At 40.2% G+C, this 27804-nt stretch overlaps 1 protein-coding gene across 3 annotated transcripts in view; it reads right to left on the bottom strand.

Annotated features, from left to right (window-relative positions):
• Positions 1 to 27804, bottom strand: part of SORCS1 (sortilin related VPS10 domain containing receptor 1) — a 596232-nt gene that overhangs the window by 191686 nt on the left and 376742 nt on the right. For all 3 annotated transcript variants that reach the window (XM_030941406.1, XM_030941405.1, XM_030941407.1), the window contains exon 4: positions 10962 to 11120. In XM_030941406.1, the coding sequence (XP_030797266.1) occupies positions 10962 to 11120 (159 nt within the window). The remainder of the gene's footprint in view (positions 1 to 10961; positions 11121 to 27804) is intronic.

Raw genomic sequence — 27804 nt, 5'->3', positions numbered from 1 at the left:
AAGTCTTTGGTTCATGGGACCAGATGTTATTCACCACAAAGCTTCCCACGGCGGCTTCCCTGGTCAGGGGGCAGTTTCCTGGAGCTCCTCCACACAGGCTCCTTAGAAGACGTCTGCGTTGGCGGAAAACATCCTGCTGTCGGCTCTTTTCAAGGTTGCCTGCCCACTCCTCTTTCCTTCTCTCCTCTTAACATTTTGGAAGCAGGGGGCCTGCAAATTGTACTTCTTGAAAAGGCTGACAGAAAATCCTGCCAGTTCTATTTTATTTGCCTCATCCTAATACTGCCCTGGGGATGGCCTGGGTACAAAGCACTCATCCACCTCATGACTCTCTGATTCTCACTGCTATTCCTGCATCCTTTTTAGCAAGAAAGAGATGGTACCTTAAGGACTTCATATAAATTCCTAATGCCAGGCCTGAGGCATCACAAATATCAAGTTCTTTTTTCCATCACCCTCAATAGGAAGAAAGAGAATCAGTCCAGAGAAAAATGCTGTCCTCAGAAGTATGTTCTGATGCTCTCATTCCACGGCACAGGAGGGGACCAGAACCCACACTAAGGGGAACCAAAATCTGCAACACTTAAAAGGATTCCGCAAACTTCACTAAGAGCTGATATGAGTCTTTACCTTGGCTGTTCAGTACAGAGAGCAGATAGTGAGAGAGCCATGATGCCCAATCCAGACCTCACACCCAACCCTGCCCCAATAAAGTTTCTCAAAGAAAATGTTAGTGTATTAGTGATATCACAGACAACCTACAGTAATGTCTAATATTTTGTGTACAGTGTTGTAGTGGCCTATGTTTTAGATGAAAAGTTTGGAATTTGCAAAATAATTCATAGTGGGCTTTGTAGTACAATTAACATGTCTTAGAATGAAGACATGCAGAAACAGTGTTCCAGGGGAATGGGTCAGTCTGTGCAAATAAACAGAGCAGCAAAACTCAGGGTGGTGTTCTCACATTTCTTTGGTCAATAGCAAGAGACCCAGTTTGGTTGGGATGCATAACAGTGAAGTGGAAGCTGGGGCTATAAAGAGAGCCTGGAAGCAGGCTGGGTAGGTGCAATCTTACCAGTACTTGTGGGGAACTGATGTAGACTGGATCCAAATGTCATTAAAGTCAAAAGATAAGAGTATCAAAGCTGAGCAGTCAGGCTTTGCTGATGAAGGCTGGGCAGGAATGATGGCCTATTGCTGGTTCCATCAATCTCTCCTGCAGTTGGATTTATCAGATTTGTCACTGTCCACTCCCCAGATGTCACTGAAGTCTGTCACAAGCCCTACAGTTGAGGGTGGTGCTCTGAAGCTTAGAAGATTAGACTACGGAACTGGAGCTGGTTGGGAAGGGAGGGTCAATATACGACTGTGGGCGAGTTTGATTTGTGAACACCTCCTGTGCATCCAGGTCTGGAGGTATATAGGAACATGATAAGATAAAATCTTGGCCTTAAAGATTCTTATTTATTTATTTTTTTGAGACAGAGTCTCACTCTGTTGTTGGAGTACAACAGGTTGGAGTACAGTGACGCCATCTCGGCTCACTGCAACCTCTGCCTCCAGGGTTCAAGCGATTCCCCTGCCTCAGCCTCCCCGTTAGCTAGGATCACAGGCATGCACCACCACACCCAGCCAATTTTTGTATTTTTAGTAGAGCCGGAGGGGGGGTGTGTCACCATGTTGGCCAGGCTGGTCTTGAACTCATGACCTCAAATGATCTGCTCGCCTCGACCTCCTAAAGTGCTGAGATTACAGGCATGAGCCACCACGCCCGGCCCCTTAAACATTCTTAAAGACAAGTGTTGGTGGCATAGAACAGATGAAGAACTAGCTAAAAATTTGGATATACAAATACCTCTCTTTCAAAGCCTACAAAACTATCAAATAGCACAGTTGTGCCTGCCTGTTCACATCTTAAACCCAATTGCTTGTTTTAAAATGTTCATTTCTCCTTAATCTTGGAGCTCTGTTTTTTTTTTTTTTTTTTCCAAATCATTAGAAACAGGCAGATCAAAGGTAGCAATTGAAAAATAATGATACAACCTGTTTAAACATGGTATCTAAGGTGAACGCAGACCTTCCTTGTTTGCATATGATGGCATTTCAGCTTGAGAATTTGTTTTATAAACAAGGGTTGGGGTTGACATTTAGCGAGCTCCCTGGTTTCCACTCTAATTGCCAGTTTTGTACTTGGATACTTAAATTACTTACATATTCATGAGATTAGAAATCAGCTCTGACATTGGGAAATTTCAAGCACATGAAAATCCTGCCAAACCAGCATGGTATATAATGCTCAACATATTTCTTATAAAAAACTGAGTGCCTTTTAACTTAATGCAGTGCCTTGGGGAAACATGATGACATTAGGTAGATATCAGTTTCCTAAGTGTTTGTGCTTGTGCAGAAATCATTTGAATATCCCCAGGGGGTTGAATTTCAAGGATCAATTTGTCTTTATCTCAACTTGCCCTTTTGACATTAAGGGGCTGCTAGGTCTATTCAAAAGCAAATAGAGTTAATGTGAAGATAAAAACTTTAATATTTAATGGTGTTCTATTATTATAATCAATAATATTTCTAAGTACCGTATATCCATCTGTCCTGTTCCATTCATTCTGCTTTCACAGGACCTTTTAGTGATTGTCTAAAAAGTCATTTAAATTAAATTGATTAAAGTGCCTGTAGCTCTACGTACTGGAAAGACACTGGGATAAGACAGCCTCTGACTAAGACAGGCTTTCTCTAATTCCAGCTGCACCACACCGGAAGTGCTATTTTTCAGGTCGTTGGATAACACAGTGGCTGGTATCTATGCCATTTTTGCTATGTGCCAGGCTCTGTGTTTATATTTTGCATGCGTTATCTCAGTATCATCAAATAGCCCCAGGAGCCAGGTACTCTTATTATTATTTCCACTTTACAGTTGGAGAACCTACATTTAAATGACCTGTTGAAGGTCACAGAGCAGGGGTAGGACCTGGCAGAGCAGACAGCTGATCCTCTTACCAGCTCACTCTACTGTCAGTCAGTGGTGAGAAACCAAAATATGACTGAGATTTTGAAAGCACTGGCATCTGTTTTCTTATTAAGTCGTCATTATTTCCCAGGGAATGTTTGCCATTCAAAGCAGCCATAATAAATATCTCCCTTCCGTGAGGGCTCACTCAGGAAAAGAAAGGAACAATTGGTTGGGCGCAGGGGCTCACGCTTGTAATCCCAGCACTTTGGGAGGCCGAGGCAGGCAGATCACGAGGTCAGGAGCTCGAGACCAGCCTGGTCAAGACAGTGAAGCCGCGTCTCTACTAACAAATACAAAAATTAGCCGGGCGTGGTGGCACGTGCCTGTAATCTCAGCTACTCGGGAGGCTGAGGCAGGAGAATCGCTTGAACCTGGAAGGTGGAGGTTGCAGTGAGCTGAGAGCACACCATTGCACTCCAGCCTGGATGATAGAGCTAGACGCTGTCTCAAAAAAAAAAAAAAAAAAAAAAAAAAAAAGAAAGAAAGAAAAAGAAAGGAATGATTAATGATTAAAAGGAATAAAGAGAAGATTTTTTTGTTTATAGATATGTTTATAGATATACATGTAGAATAGATATGAAACTTTAAAAACATTGCAAGACTGGTAGAGAGAGAGAGAAGGCAGATAACTAAAATTAGTTCTTTTTTAATAAAATTCACTTTAATGTATGTTACTAAAATTCTGTCATTGGCTGTTCATCACATTGGCAGTCCATTTTTCCTTTTCTATCAACATATGATTTTAACTGAAAGTCAGTTTTCATTTATGGAGAGAATGCTGACTGTTAATATTTAAGGTTTCCAGCCAGGCACAGGGCTCACGCCTGTAATCTCAGCATTTTGGGAGGCTGAGGCAGATCACTTGAGGCCAGGAGTTCAAGACCAGCCTGGCCAACATGGTCAAACCCCGTCTCTACTAAAAAAATACAAAAATTAGCCAGGCATGGTGGAAGGTGCCTGTAATCCCAGCTATTTGGGAAGCTGAGGCAGGAGAATCGCTGGAACCCGGGAGGTAGAGGTTGCAGTGAGCCAAGATCACATCACTGCACTCCAGCCTGGGTAAGACAGCAAGGCTATGTCCCCAAAAAAAGAAAAAAAAAATAGATTTTCCATTATTTGTATACAGAACCTCCCTATCAAAGCCTGTTTTCTGCCTTTAAAAGAATGTTTTGGTGTCTGACACATATGTACCAAAAAATGTTGAAGGGAAGGCCAACGTACAGGCCTCAGGATTTTCTGTTTATTTCATAAACTGTGATCCTTTGGAATTTAAAGAAGATCAGGAATGAAGCAAGTTTTCTACATGTTCTTACTTGGAATGCGGACTCACAGAGCTCCAAAATAAGCGAGTCAATATAAACTTACAAATATTCTAGAACTGCCACAAAATCAAGGGTGGTTCACCAAACTGTCCTAAAGGTTTTGTTCTCCCTCAATAAAACCAATCATTTATTTGAATGTACTTTTTTCAAAAAATTGCAATAAATAAATAAATAAATAAATAAATAAATAAATAAATAAATAAATAAATAAATAAATAAAATCTTCTCAAATAAAATCAAAAGGGAAAGCCATGAACAAAGCAAAACAAAGATAATGGGAAAGAAGAAAGGACAAGCACAGGGCAGCAGACGAGGTTTGTTCGTCCTATGCAGTGCTTCTTTTGAAATTTTTGAGGTCATGGTTACACACATACAAATAAGAAAAGTTCACATTGAAAACAAAGCAGAATTACTTCTCTCAAAAAAAGAAAGAATTCTGAAGGTCTGGTGACTTTGGACCCACCTTCCTACATGGCAAGAACAGCAGGCTAGAGCTTGACAGCCTCCCTCCCTCCTTCTAAATGAACACCTGCTCTCCAACTTCCCACAGTCTGGACCCAGGCTGTTTTGTTCAATTGTACTTCTTGCCTGTTTGTGTAGGAACTGCGTTCATGCTCTAGGTGGTCTTGGACGTCCACGAGGGTCGTGACTGCACAGGACAGAGAAAGAACAGCCCTTCTTGCTCATGGTCAGGGGCAGCAGCCCTTCTCTGGAGCTACCTGAAGAAGAGGTCTGGATAAGGACAGCAAGGGGCCTCTGCTCTCCAGCCGCTCAGCAGCCAGAGTCCTGACCGTGTTCATGTTGGTTTCACAACATGGCACTCTCCGCTTTACAAATACTTCTCCATTGCAAATCCTAACAGAGGCATCAAGAGCCCTTGCCCTGGCATAGACAGCAAAGCTGAAGTATACACAGATTCTTATGCTTCTCTCCTGTTTTTTTTTTTTTTTTTTTCAATTTCCTTACAGTCACATCTGCTCTTTGTTTTCTCTCATTTCAAATGTTTCCCAACACATCATGTTTAGTGAGGTGTTTAAGACAGACTGAGAGATGCCGTTGGAGGCAATGTTTTATAGCACAGTTTGTACACTAGTTTATTGCCAAATTAAAATAAAGATGTAATCTGGCAGACTCAGCCTTCTGCTAAGCCTTCCTTGGGTGGTTTCCTGTATTGAGGCAGGAAAGTCAGCTAGCAATGAAGTAAAGGACTATATCTCCTTTCTCTTATCAGTTCAGTTTCCAAATACAAAGAAATTTTTTTAAATGGGTAGAATGCTTGGTTTGCCTACTGTTTTATAGAAATAAAAAATAAGTTAATAAAAGAAAGCAAGATTTTGGTGCTCCTATAATAAATGCCATGGAATTCTTCATACTTTCCACAAGGATTCATTGTTTTAAAAATGTGAGGGGTGGGATTTTATACACCAAATAGCCTCCTGTCCATTTGAAACAGGATCTCTAGAATTATATCTATAATGTTCCTTTTTCTGAAAATTTCAGGGCTTTCCAAAGGCACATCCTCACATAGGCCCTTCAGAGGCCAAGTCCAGGTCCTGTATCTTTACTCAGTAAGTCTCAGGGCAGGGTTTCCTATGTACCCAGACTATTCATTTAAGAATTACAGGCCGGGCGCGGTGGTTCAAGCCTGTAATCCCAGCACTTTGGGAGGCCGAGACGGGCGGATCACGAGGTCAGGAGATCGAGACCATCCTGACTAACACAGTGAAACCCCAGTGAAACCCCGTCTCTACTAAAAATACAAAAAAAAAAAAAAACTAGCCGGGCGAGGTGGCGGGCGCCTGTAGTCCCAGCTACTCGGGAGGCTGAGGCGGGAGAATGGCGCAAACCCGGGAGGCGGAGCTTGCAGTGAGCTGAGATCCGGCCACTGCACTCCAGTCCGGGCGACAGAGCGAGACTTCGCCTCAAAAAAAAAAAAAAAAAAAAAAAAAAAAAGAATTACAATGGGTAAAAGGTTCCACACCTTTTCCTTTCAGTCATTCTAGTGGTGCCTGGATAGCCACATCCCCAGACAAGATAGGATTTACCTCTTGGCAACTATGGTGATGGTTAATTTTATGTGTCAACTTGACTTGGCTAAGAGATGCCCAAAGAGCTGATAAAACTTATCTGGGTGTATCTGTAAGGGATTTTCTAGAAGACATTAGTGTCTGAATCAGTAGGCTGAGAAAATCCACCCTCTCCAGTGTGGGCGAGCATCATCCAATCCTTGGAGGTGTTGAATAGAAAAGGCAGAGGGAAGGTGAATTCCCTTTTTCTTTTTGAGCTGGGATATCCATCTGTCTCCCCTGGCCCTCAGACATCAGAGTTCCTGCTTCTCAGGACTTTGGACTTGGACCAGGACTTACACCATTGGTTCCACCCCCACCCAATTCTCAGGGCTTCCAACTTGGACTGAATTATACCACTGGCATTCTTGGTTGTCCAGCTTGCAGAAGGCAGATCTTGGGACTTGCGTGCCTCCATAATCGCATGAGTGAATTCCATAATCAATCAATCTCTCTCTCTCTCTCTCTCCCCTCTCCCCCCACTCCAATCTCTCTCTCTCCCTCTTTCTTTCTCTCTCCCCTCCCCTTATTGCTTCTGTTTCTTTGGAGAACCCTGAATAATACAATCACCTAGATGTTGAATATCACAAACAGATTTCTCTTTCTAAGTGAAAAGAAAAAATATCAAAAACCTTGGTTTTGTGAATTCTGAGGACATTTGGCCATGCACATTTTTCCCTGATTAAAACCACCTTTTTAAATCTTAATATGACTTCCCATAGAACTGATATGCAGTAAAATTCTGTCTTGGGCCAGAAAGGAACATCTATTCAACAAAACTATTTGAGTCCCTTATAATGTCCACATCAAAAAGCCTCCACTGGGATTCAGGCACCCAAGATGAAACACAGTTAGACCAGGGTATCGCAGCTCATTTGGGGTCTATCCTACAGGCCAGAGCTCCAAACTCTGTCCTTAGGAGCTTAAAAAGTTGCATTCACTGAAGGAGAGAAGAAGCAATGTCAGGGAGATAAAGGAAAAATAAATGTGGCTATGTGTTCAAAAGACAGAGAGTATGCCTTAAATAAACAAAGAAGTCAGCAAATAAAGAAAAAGAGAAAAGAGGAAGACCCTGTTCATAGGAGTTGCCACCTCAATAAGGCATTTTCTAAGGGATTGTTCACCACAATTTGATGTAAAACAGCATCCAGCAGAGATAATACTGACTGAGATCCTAGCTGGGAGATCTACAGCAGGGACATTAGCAGCTGTCACAGAAAAACTGATGGACAATACTTACATGAAAGAATAAATGTTCCTGTTTCCTAGACAAGTGCAGTCACTGGCCAGCCAACACCAGCACATGGTCCTCCTTGTTGCCACATCTCATCAGTGCTAAAAGCTCCATGACCCATGGGTGACTGTCAGCTTTTATTTCCGTATCATTGACCCACCTGAGTGGCCACAGACCCTCTCAACTTGACTTCCAGCCAATGCCATCAGCTAACAGCTGCAGCTCTCTCCCTTCCAGCGAATGCCCCACTCCCTATTCTGTGATTCAAGCCTTGAGATATGGAGGTCTTCCCTGATTCCTACTTGTATAGCTGGCTATCCACAATGTGTCTTTTCCAGTATGATTTATCCTTCATCCTTTCTTAAAGAAACAGAGAGGTCAGTAGAAAGGCTGGCTTTTACCCATCTGCTCATCTCAAAATATCACCTTCAAAAATGAGAACCCTGGTCAGGCGTGGTGGCTCACGCCTGTAATCCCAGCATTTTGGGAGGTCGAGGCGGGCAGATCACAAGGTCAGGAGTTTGAGACCACCCTGGCCAACAAGGCAAAACCCTGTCTTTACTAAAGATACAAAAAATTAGCCAGGCGTGGTGGCACACACCTGTAATCCCAGCCACTCGGGAGGTTAAGGCAGGAGAATCGCCTGAACCCTGGAGGCGGAGGTTGCAGTGAGCCCAGATTGCACCACTGCACTCCAGCCTGGGTGACAGGGTGAGACTGCATCTCAAAAAAAAAAAAGAAAAAGAAAATGAGAACCCTATCAAATGTCAGGTAGCCCCTTACCCCAATTGTAGAATATCCACATGTGATGCTAATTAGTGATTTTTCTCTTTGAGAAAATTTGTTAACCTCTTAGATATTTAGATTCTTAGCCTCATACAGAAAAAAACCTAGCAACAACAAACAGATGAAGACTGCGTCCAACCCTAAAATGACAGGATTCATTGGGTCTGTGGTCACAAAGGACACCTTTTTGTTCTTACCCTTAGCATCTGATGCCAGGACTGCTGTAATATCATCCCAACCGGTCTTGGTTTTGACCTCATATTACCACAGTTTATACTTATAATTACTACCGATTAACCCTTGAAATCTACAGCTCTAAATATATCATTCTCTGGACCCAAATTTCTGAAGGCTCCTAAGTAAGGAAACAAAAATTAGTTTTCCTAAAAATCAAACAGCCAAAACAGTGAAAAATAGTAAAGATTAGGTTCCAAAGTGTGTGTGTGTGTATGTGTGTAAATTATAACTAGCTGTAACCAATTTTAGTTTCAGCCAAATAGAAAATTTTGCAATTTTGTACACAGGATTTTTACAATTTCATGTATGTGACATTCCTTTTGTAAAAAAATTGGCCTCCCCTACTATCACAACAGAAATCCAATATACCCATTAAAGTTCAGCTGAAGTCATTTTGTAAGACCTCTGGAGTAGACAGATCACCAGAGCTCCATCTCCTGAACTTTGCGCTACCAATTTAATGTAATTCATCCAGTCACTTGTATATAATATTCAGTGACAGCACTGCCTTTGTGGCCTCTCTTAAACTATTGACCAACTCAAATGTGTTAATCATCTATCTCCAGATGGACAGAATACTGTTATTTTATATCAACACTGTATCATGCATGGCACTTAAAAGAGATGTGGTATCTAATATTTGTTTCTTTTTAAATCACTTTGGAAAGGTACCTACAATTATAATTATCCATACAAACACATTTTAATGCAAAGGAAACCAACGCTAAATACTGTTCACCGTTAAGCTGCTGGGTTGAAGTCACAGCCCCGGCATCCTGACTGGTCTCGTATCATCCACTCTGCCACAGTGACCACGGGAGGCACTCTTTGAAGTGCTGGGACCGAAAGAGTTACATATTTGGGCATCTCCTCCAGCATAATTGCAAAGATGCAGAGTTTTTACTTAGGCAGGTAAATCTGGCCCTCGCTGCGCCTCTGGCATCAGGGGGGAAAAATTAACCAACTGTCGAATAAAATATAATAACCCTGTGGATTAAATGACTAATACTCTGTCTGAGCTGGTCAGGCTTTGCCTCTGTTAACTGCACCATCCTGGACCAAATGCACTGTGGCTTGACTCCAGAAACAAAATTGTACACTCTGCTGAAAGGGTAGCCAGGCTGCTCAAGAGGAAAAAAAAAAAAAAAATGAATTGTAAATTCTTTCTATTTTTAGGCTTAATGTGCATTTTATTTGGCAGTAGGGGCAGTATGAATAAAACACCAATCTTAAGAATTTTAATTTGCTTCCTTTAAAATGCTCCTGTCAGTAGAGACCTTGGGAAGTTGCTTATACCATGCTCCTACCTTCAAAAATGCCACACATCTACGCAAACCCAGACAAACAAAACCCCAGAATATTCCCCTCACTTAGTTAAGTCCAGTATTTCTTTAAATATATGTAATTTCTAATTTATGATTCCTCTAAGGAGAATTCTCAGAATGACTTCACTGAATAATGCATTTCACAAGGAGTATTCTAGTATTTCACCAATTATCCCTCTGGCTTTTATGGCCAGAGTTTCTCTCACATTTGCCTGTGTAAATGCTACTTCTTTTTCATTTTAATTTAATTTTATTAGCTATTGCTAGCCTTTTATTCTACCCGAGAATACAAGTTTCCTTAAAAGCAGGGACCATATGTATGTTATAGTATATATGCCGTATAGAATACATATTATAGGATGACATTTTATGAGATGTATGCACACATACACACACATCTAATACCATGAGCTCATTTAATCCTTTCTCACGAAGTGACTTCTCCTTCAACCTTACCACCAAGTGAAGAGAAGTTCTGAGATGACTAGGTTCTGCATAAGGTTACCTACATACATCATTATTTTTCCTTTGGCCATTTCTCTCAGTGTTTCAGCAAAACCTTACTTCCTGTTCTTAACCTTTTCAGGGTTATGCTTCCCTTTAAGAGTCTGAGAAAAGCCATGGGTCCTTCACCAAGAGAAATGATCACCAATCCACTAAGACACTGTCTTCCACTCAGTGGGGGTCAGAGACTCCTGACTGTCTTAAGCATCTATGCTAAGAACTGCTTCTCCACCGCGTCTTACTTAGTACACCTAATCTTTACTTGGTAAGTGGTTTCAGATATTTACATGATTTAAACAAGCAACCTGAGACTCTCCTTGATTTCCCTTGTCCCATTAGCACAGAGTTCAGGCTACGGCTCAGAACAAAAATGATCATTGAGGTGAAATGAAGAGATAATTAAATTAGCACTATTTTCCCCGGAGAACCGTGCTTCACTGTCTCAAACAAGGTAAGCATGCTCACCTTTTGGTCTTGACTGTATGCCAGAATCCAGTCTTCTTGCTTGGGATGGAAAAGCAAGCTTTGAATGTAGAAGTTCAGCCGGTACTTTTGATAAGTTGCGCCTTCATCTGAGCTGATCAGTAAGCTGCTCTCAATCTCCGGGTCTGTGAGCAACATTATCTGCAGCAAAGAATTGTTGGAGCAAGAAACAACAGAAAATTAAGTTTACAAATTTGCAAAACTTGAAAATTAGCTACTTTGACAAGGGAAGGACAGGGGCAGGTAAATAACGCTTGGCCAAACAGGGACCTTGACTCTGTCAGGCTTATTCTTCCATCTTGGATCAGTGCTACAAAAATATTTCTACAAAGAAATGAAGGGAGTAGGAGAAGCTGAAAGAATGAGGGATGAAATAGGTAACTGTATACTCTTCTCTTTTAGGGGACCCCCTTGTTTTATTTCCAAGATTATTTCCTAAACCTGGCATACTTACCCTTCTTCCCTTCTTCCTACTGTGCCTTATGTACTTTCTATTTTGGGGGACTAAAAGACTGGTTATAGTCTGTTGTGGGAAAGGTGGAAGAGAAAGAGGATGGAGTCCATTGTTTTTCTTCCCTACCTCAAATCCTTTCATTCCACTTCAATGATATCCTATGTCATCCTAACTTAGCCTGATTTTCTGAGTCTTAAGGCAAAGTGTAGGCTCTGAAGCTTTCTCTAGGAATTTAACAAAGGCTATTTTACCCCACCACTCTCATCACATTCTAGCCTACTACATAATTTACTTATTTATTTTGTTTCTTGTCTACATATCCTCTACTAAAAAATAAACCCTGTGAGAACAGAGATAGCTGTCCGTATAGTTCACAGACGTATTTCCAGCAGCTAGACTAAGGTCCAGTATGTATGGTACACTGATAAATATTTGTCATATGAATGAATGAATAGATGAGTATATAGAAAGATGCCCAGAACACTCTGAGATATGGATGGAAGCTTCACAACTTCTAAGTCCACATGAGTCTCTAAAACTCTCTGCAAGAAAAGTTGGTTGCTCTTCACAACCTGCACCACAGAAGAAGCTATAAATATGTAAATATTCACAGCTTTAGATGTTTTACACTGTCTCACTGGGATGCCCAATTTTGTCCAGAGGAATGGGATCAATCACAATAGCAGCAAGACGGAGGAGCTGCCCTCAAAACTGCCTTAAATCCTCTCATTTTATGTCTCCAGGAATCTGTGATAAATTACTTCATTCCCAACTGTCTGTGGGTCTCCTTTCACTCACTCAAAGTGTGCACCTAGTGTCTCCAGACAGGTGGCCTTAATGCTACCCATTGACCTCTTCCCCATCAACTTATTAATTGGCACTTTCTGAATTTGGTTCGGGGAAGCATGAAATATGTGCTTATTGTGTTGCTGTATGAAGAGAAATCACTGCAACCCAGGGTTTAAAGATTACCAGCTGAGGATGCTGCACTTCCAAGAAAGGGGGGGGTGGGGCGGGGAATACAGTCATATCTTAAAAGAGCAGAGTGCCAGGCAAACACATGGAGCTTTCTCAAGCATTTGGAGGCAATCATATTAAAGCCTCTGAACAGTTAGTGTCATCTTTGAAAGTGGTGTCCTGTCGCTGTAAATGACACAAAAGGATCGCATGCCAGACACTCTGCCCAAACTCTGTTTATGTTATCCAGGACAAATTTAAGGTTCCTTGCTGTTCTTTCAACATCCCCTTCTTGAAGAGGAGAAAAGGGATGTAATAGGGTGAAGGCAATGCTGTTGCTGTCAGCCACACTCCCGACAAGATGAAAAGCGCACACAAAATTGAAGACTAATTGTCTCTTGTACCATGTTCCAGGAAAGCCACTGCTCACCAACCATAAATTCTGACAAAGTTATGGATTTCTCTGTCTCACATTCACCAAGCAGACAGCGTTCCCTCATCAGATGGCTGACAAGGAGCCATCAGGTAATCTACTAAGTACAAACTCATATGGCTTCATTAAAATCTAGTGAATGCATTAAGCAAGTATATTTAGATGGCTCCTAATTCACAGGAATATTTCCAGATGAGTTCATATTTATGGGCACATAAAAGCTGTCATTTTTTGAATAACAAATAAGCCATCAAATGATTATATTGCTTTGTGTCTCTAACCACAATTAACAATAATGTAAAACAACCATTTTGCACTACTGCCAAAAAGTCATTTCCATGATAACATGAAGAGGCTCAATTTTATAGAATATCTACTGTCTCAGGCAAGGTGATTCCCTCCCCTACTCTGATTTTCTAGTTCCCTGTTAGCCAGAATATGCTTTCCTCTTTTCCCATGAGAACAGATCTCCCCACCTGCTTCTCCTGGCAGAATACTTAATCAAAATAAAATTAAACACAATTATAAACTAGGCCTACAGAATATTCCCAAAGCAAGCTGATTTTTATCAATCACTTTAAAATATTGTTGATACTCATTTATACTCCACATGATCAGACTGCATAAGACATCCTGCATTGGGTAATATTGGGTGCGAATGGCAGAGTAATGCACGTATTTCCCAACAGATGGAAACTTAATGTTATAAAAATAAAGCGACTCGTATCCTTGGCTTTTTTCTGGATATTGAAAATAGGCAGACCAAAATCCCACCTTCTCTATGCAGCCCTCAGCTAAAACTCTCCATTTGAGAATTTGACATTTTGGAAATAGTGGGAAATAGTCAGAAATTTCCCAATGAGCTTTATAGGTATGTCTGTACTACAGAAGCATTCCAGTGGTTGCTCTCTCAAATTTCTGCTCAATTCTACTCAAAATGAACAGGTCAATCTGGATACATTTTTCATTAGTTATTTTTCTTATTGCAGAAACAACTCCATAAGACCTCTAGTAGATTTCAAAAGGAAAAAAAATTATGACCCTATGTTTGTATTTCTTTCTACTTCTTTATCCACATCTCTATATCCTATTGCTGATTGAGGATTGATGATTTTTTTCTGTTTTTTTATTATTTAAGTTTCACATTATGACCCATTTTTTTTTTTCTTTTTTGAGACAGAGTATCCCTCTGTCACCCAGGCTGTAATGCAGTGACACAATCTTGGCTCACTGCAACCTCTGCCCTCCGCCTCCTGGCTAATTTTTGTATTTTTAGTAGAGCTGGGGTTTGCCATGTTGGCCAGGCTAGTCTCGAACTCCTGACCCCAGGTGATCCACCCACCTCAGCCTCCCAAAGTGCTGGGATTACAGGTGTAAGACACCGTGCCCGAACCCCCAAATATTCATTTTTAAGTGAGCCATAAACACACAAATGCACACACATTGACACACATGACTGTATAATGTACTCCAATGAATCACAACCTTCAAATTAATTAAATGATGATTGTTGTAATAGCTGAAACATAGTATGTACCTAATTATTAATTGAATAAGTAAAACCTTATTATTTTAGCCTTAAATTCAAATTCTTTAATAATTTTGCTTCAAGTGAATTGATGTTTGTCCCATCATTTTATCAGTCATAAAATATAAATAAGCTAATAAGTAAAAAATTTAATGAGATCTAAATAAAAAAGGCTTAACATACTTGAGAAACAAATACCGTAAATAATAAATGTGATCCAGTCTTTAGACATAGATGATAGTTTTCATAAATGAGTAAGTCATATCTTCTCACAAGATTTTCTACTTGGAAATATTTTCAAAATAGTAAGTTCAAATTAGCAAATACGCTTCAAAAACAATAGATTATATTTCTTAAAGATGCCTAACAATCCCTATTTTTGCTAGTTTAGAATGACTCTTTATCCGCTTCTGACTCTTCATGTAACTTTGAACAAATCATGTTTTGTTGTGTTTACTTCTCTGTATTCTGGAGTATGTTCTGGACAACAGAATTTTAGGAGGCCTTTCTAAAAGGCAGGAATCCAAGCTTTGCAGATTCCTAAAGTAAGCTCTCTAAAAAAGAGAGGTCATTGTTTGCCTGGAACAAAGCTTGTTCCATAGTAGGTCCACATATCACTGTAAATGAATAAAGGAATGGACTAATGAATGAATGAGTCCTTTTCATTCCTGCCTTCTGCTGCCTGGAGGCCAGGGACCCCCGCCACATTGGGAGTTCCAGTCCCGTTGAGCAAATCCTCGCTGTTCTACTTGAGGCAAGGAGGGCGAAGATAAGAGAAAGACACTGCCTTTAACAGGAAAGTAATTATTCTCTGTTCAGATCCACCCATGAGTGATTACAGTCAGTTTACTTATGCCTTGCAGGGTGTGCCGACGCTGCACTGACTGCACTTGCAGATGAATTGTTTCCACAGAAGGTCAATGATGGCAACACAGGATCCTGCCACCCAACTCCAAGCAATCATTCATCACCCACTTCAGGAGGAGGAAGAAACTTTATTTGCTTTTCCTAGAGCAGACAAATGAACATGAAATGCAATTTATAGATTTCAAATATGTCACTTCTCTTTTTATTTATTTATTTATTTATTTTTGGTATTAGTCCTTCTGACAGCTCGGTGCCATCAAAAATTAAACGCACTTTCACTGTCTTTGACTTGCTCCAGATTCAACATATGGCTACAGGAAGTAATTCTACAAAAGGTTGGCAGGCAGCTTTCTGATTCTTCCAAGTTGTCGTCTACTGTGGACCTTCTTCCCAAAGGAATGCTGCTCCTATCTAGTTTTCCAAATTCTTTTCCTAGATATGTTATTTTTGGAATTCGCTATTTACTGGTTTATGTGGCGTGGAGTTAATAAAGAGTTCTTCAGTACCTCTGGGCATATACTTTTTTGTACCATTTCTTTGTTCCTAATGGAAAAAGTATTTCTTTTATGTGTTGTTCATTATTTGTTTGCTCATTTGTCTACTCCTTGTCATAAATGGGCTGGAATCAAGCAGAGGTAATGGGCTGCTGTGTGGATATCTCTCTTGCTTTACTAAGAGCTTAATTCAGCTCCAGATGCCCATATCACAGGTGCATAATAAATGCTTTTCATAATGATAATGACAACAGCAAAGCAAAACAGCAACAGCAGCAATTAGGCACTCCAGTTATCTACTGCTACCCACTTTACTCCAACAGAAATATTTCTCTCTATAAACAGCATGAAAGTCTATTTGCAAACCTCTGACCTCAAAATTGAAAACAAATTAAGCAAAATGTAATCAGAGAAAGTAAGTCATCTGCTGACCAATGAGGCTGGAAAAGCTACCTGTTTTCAATGCGGGCTGAGCACTTATCCTTCCCAGATGAGCTGAGGGAAAGAGCAGTAAGTGCTTATCAGCTGGCAACTATTTGGAGGACAGTGTTAGGGAAAGTTGAACAGGATCCCAGAATGATCCAAGGAAAGAAAATCACAGAAATACAAACAATGAAGAAAGGGTAGGAAGGAGATTAAAAAGAAAAAAGTTCAAATCAAGCACACACTGATAGAAATGAGTCTGTAAGAAGATGGAAATGCCACAACCAACTTTCCTAAATCCCACCCTTCCAAACTTAACGAAGCTTACCTATGTACCATCTTTGTTTATTAGCACAAAATCGCGTCATTCAATACTAAGAGATGAACAGAACATTTGGGCAACAGACCGTCCACTTGTGACCTGGAAAGTGATTCAGTGAAATGACTGGGAAACTATGGCATTGTATTTTACAGAGTTTATTCTGTCCTTTTGCTTTCAAACTGGTTTTCTAGTGAGGATCCACAGACTTAGATTTTTTTTAAGGGAAAAAAAGAAGCATAAAACAATTTTTTAAAGACAAGATCTTGCTCTGTCGCCCAGGCTGGAGTGCAGTTGTATGATCACAGCCTCAAACTCCTAGATTTAAGGGATCCTCCCATCTTGGCTTCCCAAAACACTCAAGATTATAGGCACGAGCCACCATGCAAGGATGGGAAGAAACATTTTTTTTAAAGAGCATGTAATTTCAGTCCTTTATATGTGTGTTAATTGCCTTGCCAAGAGACCCAACCCATTAATGATTATTTGTAACAATAATGAGGAGTCATTCAGTACCTCTTGCCCAATTCCGTAGAGTACATAGGAGATGAGTAAGGTTTACCAGGAATGACAACATGTGAGTTATAGTCCTTGGAAGATGATTCAAAAAAGAAAAAGAAAATGTATAGGACATCTCTTCTTATTTCACTTGGGACTACTGAACAGTCTTCTCCTTTGAGACAATTTAGAGAAATCGAAACTTACAAACACTATTTTACTGTGTGAATGGCACTGAACTTCTATAAGGAAATATCTGTCCATGTATATATTTCCACGGAGGGCTGATCTGCAGGGCTGAGCATGGGGCTGGTGCACCACTGACTTGTGTTCCACAGTGACAGCTCGGTGCCATCAAAAATTAAACGCACTTTCACTGTCTTTGACTTGCTCCAGATTCAACTGGCTCTAGTCAATGTCTCCATGAATGTGTACTTTTCCTCACAAAATAGAAAAGAAGGGAGTGTGCTTAGTGAAGGTTATTCATACCATGAGAAGAAGGGTACAGTACAGTCACAAGAAATAGCAGGGGGCCTGGGTTTAAAAACTTGGATTTGAATTTCTTCTCTGCCATTATCAGTTGTGCCACTTTGAATGCCTTATAGCTCATTTAATCCTTTTTTGAGTCTCAGTTTCCTCATTGAAGATAGTAGTGATACCATAAACAAGTTGCCATTTATTGAGCTGTTGTGTATCAGGGTCTCCGCTAAAGCTTTAAACTGAATTATTCCATTAAACTGTTTATGAAAACTACTTGAGGTAGATATCATTATGTCCATTTGATATCAGGCTTAGAGAGATGAGGCAATTTGCTTAAGGTTGCACAGCTAGTCAGTGATAAGGTTATCTATGTCATGCCCTGCATAGATTTGGGTGAAGAGCAAATAAGATTCTCTGTGCAAAAGCACTGTTAAGTTTTGTGCAAATATTACTACATTTACCCCACAAAGGATGGCATATTTCGTACTTTGTGTTCTGCTAAAATATGATAGTTGAATTCCAAAAAAGAGAGGGAGAGACATATAAATCTGGCAATGCAAATATCTCATAAAAATATTGCCTAGATTGGCCGGGCGCGGTGGCTCAAGCCTGTAATCCCAGCACTTTGGGAGGCCGAGACGGGCGGATCACAAGGTCAGGAGATTGAGACCATCCTGGCTAACACGCTGAAACCCCGTCTCTACTAAAAAATACAAAAAACTAGCTGGGCGAGGTGGCAGGTGCCTGTAGTCCCAGCTACTCGGGAGGCTGAGGCAGGAGAATGGCGTGAACCCAGGAGGCGGAGCTTGCAGTGAGCTGAGATCCGGCCACTGCACTCCAGCCGGGGTGACAGAGCGAGACTCCGTCTCAAAAAAAAAAAAAAAAAAAAAAAAAATATTGCCTAGATTAAAAAAAAAAAAGAGGCGGCAAGAAGAAATGGGGTGCAAGATAATGGAGAATTTCAGTAACAAGTGTTACTAATACACTACATTCTTGAATAAACAAAAATAATTTCTTGGTTTTAAATATACAGTCAGAAGATCAAAATAGCCAGTCATGATTCATACCCCAGATTTTTCACAATGGCTCTGGCTTCCTTTACCTTGTCCTTCCAGCATGATTCTCCCATAGGTTGGATTTTATGCTTTATCATAAAAATGGATGGGAAAAGAATAATAGAAATGGGCAAAAATCTCTGATGTAATGTTCTTATTGGTGGAGAAACAAACATTTTCCCACATGCTGGTTCCCAAATAATTGTATGCTAAAGCAAATAGGAACTATTACAGTGTAACTGTTTTCCTAATAAATGCATCCCATGCTTAATTGTCATTTAAAAAAAACAGACTCATTTTGCTGGAGAAATAGCTATTATTAATATTATACTGAGGTGATAGTGGGGAATATGGAATATTAACTAATGCTTAGCATTGGGTCATCTGGTTTAAAAAACTAAACATGGGGCCGGGTGCAGTGGCTCACGCCTGTAATTCCAGCACTTTGGGAGGCTGAGGCGGGTGGATCATGAGGTCAGGAGATCAAGACCATCCTGGCTAACACAGTGAAAACCCATCTCTACTAAAAATACAAACAGTTAGCCAGGTGTGCTGGTGGGCACCTGTAGTCCCAGCTACTCGGGAGGCTGCGGCAGGAGAATGGCGTGAACCCGGGAGGCAGAGCATGCAGTGAGCTCAGATTGTGCCACTGCATTCCAGCTTAGGTGACAGAGTGAGACTCCGTCTCGAAACAAACAAACAAACAAACAAACAAAACTAAACATGGTATTTCAGAAGGAAAGAATGATGTACACATTCAAAGAATGTTTTTATTATTGCAGTCACTATGAGAACTGATTAAATACCTTGAGAATATTTGAGCCACCTTAAAAATCTCATCATTATCCCCTAGCCTCTGCTCCAACCCAATCAAAACACACTTCCATCGCCATTGCAAGTCCCAAAGTAACTTCTCTCTTAAATCCCCAAAGATGTATAAATGCCAAAAGGTTACATCATTTTAAATGTTAGCTGCTATCAGAAGGAGCCATGATGCTAAGAGAAATGGACATTCATCTTCTTTGCTCATGGGAAACTTTACAAGAAATGATGTTCATTTAATGATAAGAAATCTTTATTCTGATAAGAAATCTCTTTATTCCACAGGAAATGATAAAGAAACTCAAGTGAGAAGGAAGACAGAGCAGGAAAGAGAAGCTATCAGTATATTTTAACATTGATTTAAGTGAGGGAAATCCATTTTTCGTAAAATCTAAAAGTTGTGTACTTGATTTTAAGAGTCTGAGTCAGTGTCAAGTTGAAAGTCAGGAAAGTAAAATGAAAAATCCATAGACGTTAATCCACTCTAAAAATCAGTGAACAGGATTCACCCACATTCTTCATCCCTTGCTGTATTTGTATCATCACCCTAATGAAGGAGTTCAGGAAATGCCACCCCAAAAGATGCTGCTTTGGTATACTTATTACTTCAAACTGAAGGCACTTGGGGAACACAGAAAGTTCAGAGGAGCTTTCCTCATTTGTCTAAAGACTGATCCTCCTAAAATAACTCAATTGTCATAAATTCCTTCCCCAGGAATCTCATCAACCAAAGATGAACTCAGAATACAGAAGAGACTAGAAGTCGACATTACACCCAGACTGGCTATCACCTGTTCTTCTGAGGGCCAACTGGTCTTTCCCAAAATTCATTTACTTTTCCCTAAATTGCCTACATCCCTCCTCTCCTCCCTCCTATGAAGTGGGCATATAAACCTTTAGATCTCACTGGTTTTTTTGGTATTCACTTTTCTTTCATGTGACGCCCCTGTACATGTAATACATTTGTTTACCTTTTCTCTTATTAATCTGTCCAGTGATGGTTGATGGTTTATTTCATGGACTCAATTATAAAGCACTCAGAGGGTAGAGGGAAATTTTTCCCTTTCGTACGCTAACAAGTATGTTTTAATTTTACTTACTTATATTAATGCTTCATGATAAACTGGCAAATATACTAGGGTATACTGGGGAAGATTAATGAAATCTCAGCCGCAAGAGACCTTGCTAATGTATTTGACTATTAAAGCTTTCCTGAAAAGACTATGGAGACTACGAGGGATTTTTTCTTATACAGGATTTGCAGATTAGTGAAGTGAGAAGAGCCTAATGCAGCTCTACTGCAGAGCTCTTTGGAAGATGGGCCTAGAGGGGGTCATCTAGGAAGAAGTCTCTCATGTTAACAATGAAGTCCATTTCATGTAATATTTTCCTTCCTTCTTCAGTTATTTAATAACAAACATTGATCATCTCAAGTTGTTGTTTAGAGGTGGAAAAGGGTCAATGTGCTTAATTGACATGCCAGAGCATAATTACATCATCTGCTGCTTTCCTCTCTCTTTTTTGATTTCAGTCACAGCAGGAAAGATAGTAGTGTGGAGTTTTATGCAGATGATTTTTTTCATGACTACATATTCTAGGTTTAATTCCATCTTAATATACATACCTCAGAAGCAGTAGAAATGACATAGTATGTTAAAGAGAAAAGGAGTTTTGTTCCACTTATGTATTGTAGAACAATCTATCTCAGAACAGTGGCTTCAAACAAGCATTTTGTTTCAAGATTTTGTGGGGCAGGACTTTTGGAAAAGCTGAGCTAAGTAGGTAGCCTCAAATCCACATGATGTCAACTGTGGTGGCCAGAGTTGGATATTTCACTTCCAAGATGGCTCCTTCATTCCTGTATCTGGCTTAGCCTCTCTCGTTCTCCCTGCATGGCTTCTCATCCTCCAGGACTCGCCATGTGGCTGAATATCACATAACATGGCAGTTTCATAATAGTTGAATTTCTTATACAGCAGTGGTTTCCTTCAGTGTGAATGTCCCAAGATCAAGTGTTCCAAAGGGCTAAAGTGGAAGGTGCAAAGCTTTGCATGACCCATCCTTAGAAGACCCAGGACATCAATTTTGCCATGTGCTATTGGTCAAAGAATTCTGGGTCAGATTTAACGGGAGGAAAAAATAGACTTCACCTCTTAAGGGAAGAAAAGCGTGTACAGGCACACATATGCAAACATAAACACACACACACACAGAAGGCAAGCCATATTGAAGATATGTAACCACAACTATCTTCTATAAAACTTGTCACTTATAATTTTTAAAAGTATATGTTTTATATATGATATGATACAATAGATATGATAAAGAGTTGTAATTATTATGTTTAATATGAATTAAAATGTCCCCATAATCATAGTATTCCTGGGATATAGATACCTTGAAGTTGCCAGATTTTTCATTGGGTTTTAACTATGAAATAGCTCTTACCTTAAACTTTTGAAGACTGAAAATTTCTAATCTGTTATCAGTTTAAGGTGAGTATATTTATCGAAGACCAAGTGAATTGCATTGTTTATTCCCTCTCAGGGACATTAAGGGACCCAAAGTTGAGTAATTTCGGTGTGTTAATTTTCAGGGTACATAAATTACCCATATTAAATTATAGATGAATAGACAAGTTCAATGTTCATTGAAGTGTGTATAAGTAAGTCTCTAATAAGAGAATCTATATCCAGGCATTATAATCCTCTATTTAATTAAGGATCTGATACCATGAAATATAGGTTTCTTAAAAGCAAAGTAGTCCTTGTTCCTGTATGCTCACAGGAAAAGCACAAATATCATTTACAACATAAACAGGAAACAAAATAGGATACTTAGTGTTCCCTTCAGTTTGAAAAATGGATCTTAAAATAAACCTACTGATTTTTAGGTAGCCTTGGGCTAACAACAACAAAAGGCCATTTAGGTCTGAAAGTGAATGGTAAATGTATTCTAGAAACATACAGAAAGTTCAATTTTTATCATGCCCAGGCCCACATAAAATCATCTAAAATTTTTATTTTATATTTTTTTAAATTGTATTTGCATCCTGCTGCATAGCTCAATTCCTACTGCTGCTATGCCAACCCTATAAAACATTCATCTGCTCTAAGTTATTACCAACAGGGAATCCACACTTTAAGAAAACAACCACAAAATCAGCTCTCTTGACTTCAGTGGTATTTCTCAACACCCCAAAAGTATTTTGTATTCAAAGGGAACAAAAATGTTGCCTTCTTTAAATCTTTTCAAAAAACACGATCTTTCTATGGATCTGGGCTAGTAACTTTTATATAGGTAGTCACCACAATTGCTTATAGGTTAGGATCCTCATCAATAAGAATAATTCCTAATCAAGGGGCTACCATGAAGTCCAATTATAAAAGCTCCAATTCTGTTTTGTGACTATACAAAAGCCATTTTCAGACCCAGGTTCATATTCGTGATAAGTTGAATAAGCTCATGAAGATATTATCATTTTAAAAGTTGGCTGATCTTGATTCAAGAGCTGCTTTGATCATATGAAATCCAGTTCATAGATAGTTTGACTTGCTTTGAATGTGTCATGAATAGGGTGAACATACATTACATTTTGACTTTAAAGGTCTTGGCTTATTCCTATGGCACCATCATAAATATTATTACTGACATTCAGATATGACTTGCATGATAAATTAACTCATCAAACAGTTATAAAACCAACAGATCTCATGAGAACTCACTCACCATCATGAGAACAGCATGAGGGGAACCACCCTCATGATCAACACCTGGGGATCACAATTCAAGGTGAGATTTGGGTAGAGGACATAAAGCCTAACCATATCATTCCACCCCTGGCCCCTCACAAATCTCATGTCTTTTCATATTTAGTAACCAATCATGCCTGCCAAACAGTCCCCCAAAGTCTCAACTCATTTCAGCATTAACTTGAAAATCCACAGTCCAAAGTCTCATCTGAGACAAGGGAAGTCCCTTCCACCTCTGAGTCTGTAAAATCAAAAGCAACTTAGTTACTTCCAAAATACAATGGAGGTACAGGTATTGGGTAAATGCTCCCACCAAATGGGAGAAATTGGTCAAAACAAAGGGGCTACAGGCCTCACACAAGTCTGAAGTCCGGCGGGGCAATCTTTAAATCTTTTCTTTTTTTGAGACGGAGTCTTGCTCTGTCACCAGGCTGGAGTGCAGTGGCCGGATCTCAGCTCACTGCAAGCTCCGCCTCCTGGGTTTACACCATTCTCCTGCCTCAGCCTCCCAAGTAGCTGGGACTACAGGTGCCCGCCACCTTGCCCAGCTAGTTTTTTGTATTTTTTTAGTAGAGATGGGGTTTCACTGTGTTAGCCAGGATGGTCTCAATCTCCTGACCTGGTGATCTGTCTGTCTCGGCCTCCCAAAGTGCTGGGATTACAGGCTTGAGCCACCGTGCCCGGCCCAATCATTAAATCTTAAAGCTCCAAAATGATCTCCTTTGACTCTCTGTCTCACATCCAGGTCATACTGATGTAGGAGGTGGGCTCCCATAGTCTTGGGCAGCTCTCTTGCTATGGCTTTGGAGGGTACAGCACACCCTTTCACACCAGCTGCTTTCTTGGGCTGCTGTTGAGTGTCTGTGGCTTTTCCAGGGGAACAGTGCTAGCTATCAGTGGATCTACCACTTTGGGGTCTGAAGGATGGTGGCCTGCTTCTTACAGCTACACTATGCAGTGCCCCAGTGGGCACTCTGTGTGGCGGCACTGACCCATTTCCCTTCTGCACTGCCCTAGCAGAGGTTCTCCATGAGGCCTCTGCCCCTGCCTCAAACTTCTGCCAAGACATCCAGGCATTTCCATACATCCTCTAAAATCTAGGTGGAGGTTCCCAAACCTCAATTCTTGACTTTGTGCACCTGCAGGCCCAACACCATGTGAAAGACACCAAGACTTGGGGCTTGCACCCTTCAAAGCAATGGCCTGAGCTGTATGGTGGTCCCTTATAGCCATGCCTGCGACAGGGGGCACCAAGTCCATAGGCTGCACAGAGCAGCAGCAGTGTCCTGGGCCTGGCCCACAAAACAATTTTTCCCTGCTATGCCTCCAAGTCTCTGATGAGAGGGACAGCTGTGAAGGTCTCCGACATTTGGAGACTGGAGACATTTTCCCCATTGTCTTGGCAATTAACATTTGGCTCCCTGCTACTTAGGCAAACTTCTACAGGCAGCTTGAATTCCTCCACAGAAAATGGGTTTCTCTTTTCTATTGCACTGTCAGACTGCAAATTTTTCAAATTTATGCTCTGCTTCCTCCTGAATGCTTTGCTGCTTAGAAATTTCTTCAGCCAGATACTGTAAATCATCTCTCTCAAGTTCAAAGTTCCACAGATCTCTAGGGCAGGGGCAAAATGCCACCAGTCTCTTTGCTAAAGCATAGCAAAAGTGATCTTTGCTCCAGTTCCCAACAAATTCCTCATCTCTATCTGAGACCACCTCAGCCTGGACTTCACTGTCTATATCACTAATCAGAGTTTTGGTCAAAACCATTCACCAATCTCTAGGAAGTTCCAAACTTTCCCACATCTTCCTGTCTTCTGATTCCTCCAAACTGTTCTAACCTCTGCCTGTTATGCAGTTTCAATTTATATCAGTACTCCACTCTCTGCAGTACCAATTCACTGTATTAGTCTGTTCTCACACTGCTCTAAAGAACCACCCAAGATTAGGTAACTTATAAAGCAAAGAAGTTTAATTGACTCACAGTGCTGCATGGCTGGGGAGGCCACAGGAACCTGACAATGATGGCAGAAGGCACCTCTTCACAGGGTGGCAGGAGAGAGAAGAGGTGAGCAAGAGAGGAACTACCAAACACAAAACCATCAGATCTCTTGAGAACTCACTCACTATAATGAGAACTGTTTGAGGGGGCAGGGACCATCCCCATGATCCAGATCTCTCCCTCAACACCTGAGGATAACAATTCAAGATGAGATTTGGGTGGGGACACAAAGCCTAACCACATCATGGTGTCTCCTCAATTCATAAACAATTGGTACTGGACTTAATTCCTTCAATTTGTTACTGTAACACCAGAGGTTTGGTCTAGGTCCTGATGCTCACCACACAGAAAGCCAATCACTGAGAAGATGAGTATTACCAAGGAAAAAGGCTTTAATCAGGTGCTGCAGCCAATGAGCTGGGAGCTCAGCCTCAAATCCATCTCCCTGACTGACTGAAACTAGGGGTTTATATAGCAGGAAGACAGGTAATTGTGTGTAAGAAAACAGGAACTAAGGAAGGTCAAGGAAGCAATCAAAGTGAAAGAGGGGTCTAAGTTTCTCATTGTCAGGATGTAGTAATCTGGTGAGTTTCAGTTATTTGATACATTTTTTTTGAGAGGCTTGAAGGTCCTTTCCTAAGAAAGGAAGTCCGATAAAACAAATGTAAGCTTCCAGCTTGAATTGACCAGAAAGATCAATTTCTATGTTTATCCAAAAGGACAGTCTATGGGACTATTGGGTTGGCTTCAAATTCAGAATAAAAGAATGAAGACAAAGAGTGCTCCTAGTGATGGCAGGACAGGTTTTTAAGCTACTTGTCTGATGTCTAGCTCTTGCTAGGTATGAATCTTTGTGTCAAAGATACAATAATTTTGTTTCTTTTTATTTAGCTATATTATTTGCTTTAAAGTTTAGGTATTGCGTTCAAATATGAACAAGAAAAAATATTGGGCCGGGCGCGGTGGCTCAAGCCTGTAATCCCAGCACTTTGGGAGGCCGAGACGGGCGGATCACGAGGTCAGGAGATCGAGACCATCCTGGCTAACACGGTGAAATCCCGTCTCTACCACAAAAAAAAAAAAATACAAAAATCTAGCTGGGTGAGGTGGCGGGAGCCTGTAGTCCCAGCTACTCAGGAGGCTGAGGCAGGAGAATGGCGTGAACCGGGGAGGCGGAGCTTGCAGTGAGCTGAGATCCGGCCACGGCACTCCAGCCCGGGCGACAGAGGGAGACTCCGTCTCAAAAAAAAAAAAAAAAAAAAAAAAAAAAAAAAAAAAAATATTAATTACAGACACTTTTGAAAAATGTCCCCAAAAACATACTCAGAATAAAACAACAATCACTTAAGCATCATCACTATGCAGAGATTATTGTCGCTGACACTTTGATATTTGTTTTCACAATCTTTGTTTTATGCATATATAGATATACACACATATACATAAATGTTTGTGGGTGTCACAAAGAGACACAAAGTGAGAAAAAGGGAAATTTATATAGCAAGAGGGTGTCACATGACACTTTCTGCTTTTTAACCTGCTTTTCCCACTTTAAAGCCACACTGCAAAGATTTTCTACGGTATTCAATATTCTTCCGTGATATCATTTTTATTGGTAATATAGGATTGATTATACAAATATGCCACTATGTAATTAATCTATTATTTACAAGGTTTCCAATTTTCACTGATATCATGATTAATGTAGATTAATATTTCTGTATGTCAATTACTATTTCCTCAAGTAATTTCCTAGTAGTGAAATTTATGAATAAAGAATATGAATTTTGGGCCGGGCACGGTGGCTCATGCCTGTAATCCCAGAACTTTGGGAAGCCAAGGCAGGCAGATGGATCATGAGGTCAAAAGATCAACACCATCCTGGCCAACACTGTGAAACTGTCTCTATTAAAAATACAAAATTAGCTGGGCATGGTGGTGCATGTCTGTAGTCCTAGCTACTTGGGAGGCTGAGGCAGGAGAATTGCTTTAACCCGGGAGGCGGAGGTTTCAGTGAGCTGAGATCACGCCACTGCACTCCAGCCTGGCGACAGAGTGAGACACCATCTCAACAACAACAACAAAAAAAGAGAATATGACTTTTGTAACCACTTTTGATAAATACTACCAAATGTTTTTCGGAAGAGTATACCAATTTATAGTTCCTTGGTTGGGACACTGTAAATGCCTATCACAACACTAGGTTTGTCTGTCTTTTTATATTGTTTTCTAAGAAGACTGGAGAAAAAGATGTCTTTTGTGTCAATACATACCACTTTCATTCCTAATGACAGTGAATTTTTTCATTCCTTTTTCTCTCCCTTTATCCTTTTGTCATTTCTGTTTACTCACTTGAAATCCTCTTTTGATATACTGGTCATATTTTTCTCCATTTAAAATTATGGGTATGTCTCTTTTTCTTATTGATTTATACACATTGTCATTCTTACTTCATAGTTTGTTTACAAGTCTGCTTACGCACACTTTCTATCTTCATCTACATTTCTGTAAAAAGACAATACAGTAGCATTCTGCACATATTATAACACATAGACATAGGTGATCCCAAGTGCATATTTCAAGCTCGAAGACAATTAAAAAATTAGAAACTCTAAACTGCATATTTCAGTAATTGTGTTCCCTAAATAAAAGAGTTGCAGAAAAAACATTATTTCTCCTTTTTGTACTATGTCATCAATTCCCAGCCAAACCTTTCTGGTTATTTTTTTATCATAAATTATA

Source organism: Rhinopithecus roxellana, chromosome 11, assembly GCF_007565055.1.
Source record: "Rhinopithecus roxellana isolate Shanxi Qingling chromosome 11, ASM756505v1, whole genome shotgun sequence".
In the NCBI taxonomy this organism is placed as follows: Eukaryota; Metazoa; Chordata; class Mammalia; order Primates; family Cercopithecidae; genus Rhinopithecus; species Rhinopithecus roxellana.
Note: the sequence above shows the minus strand (reverse complement) of the source record. Positions and strands in the feature narration are given on the sequence as shown.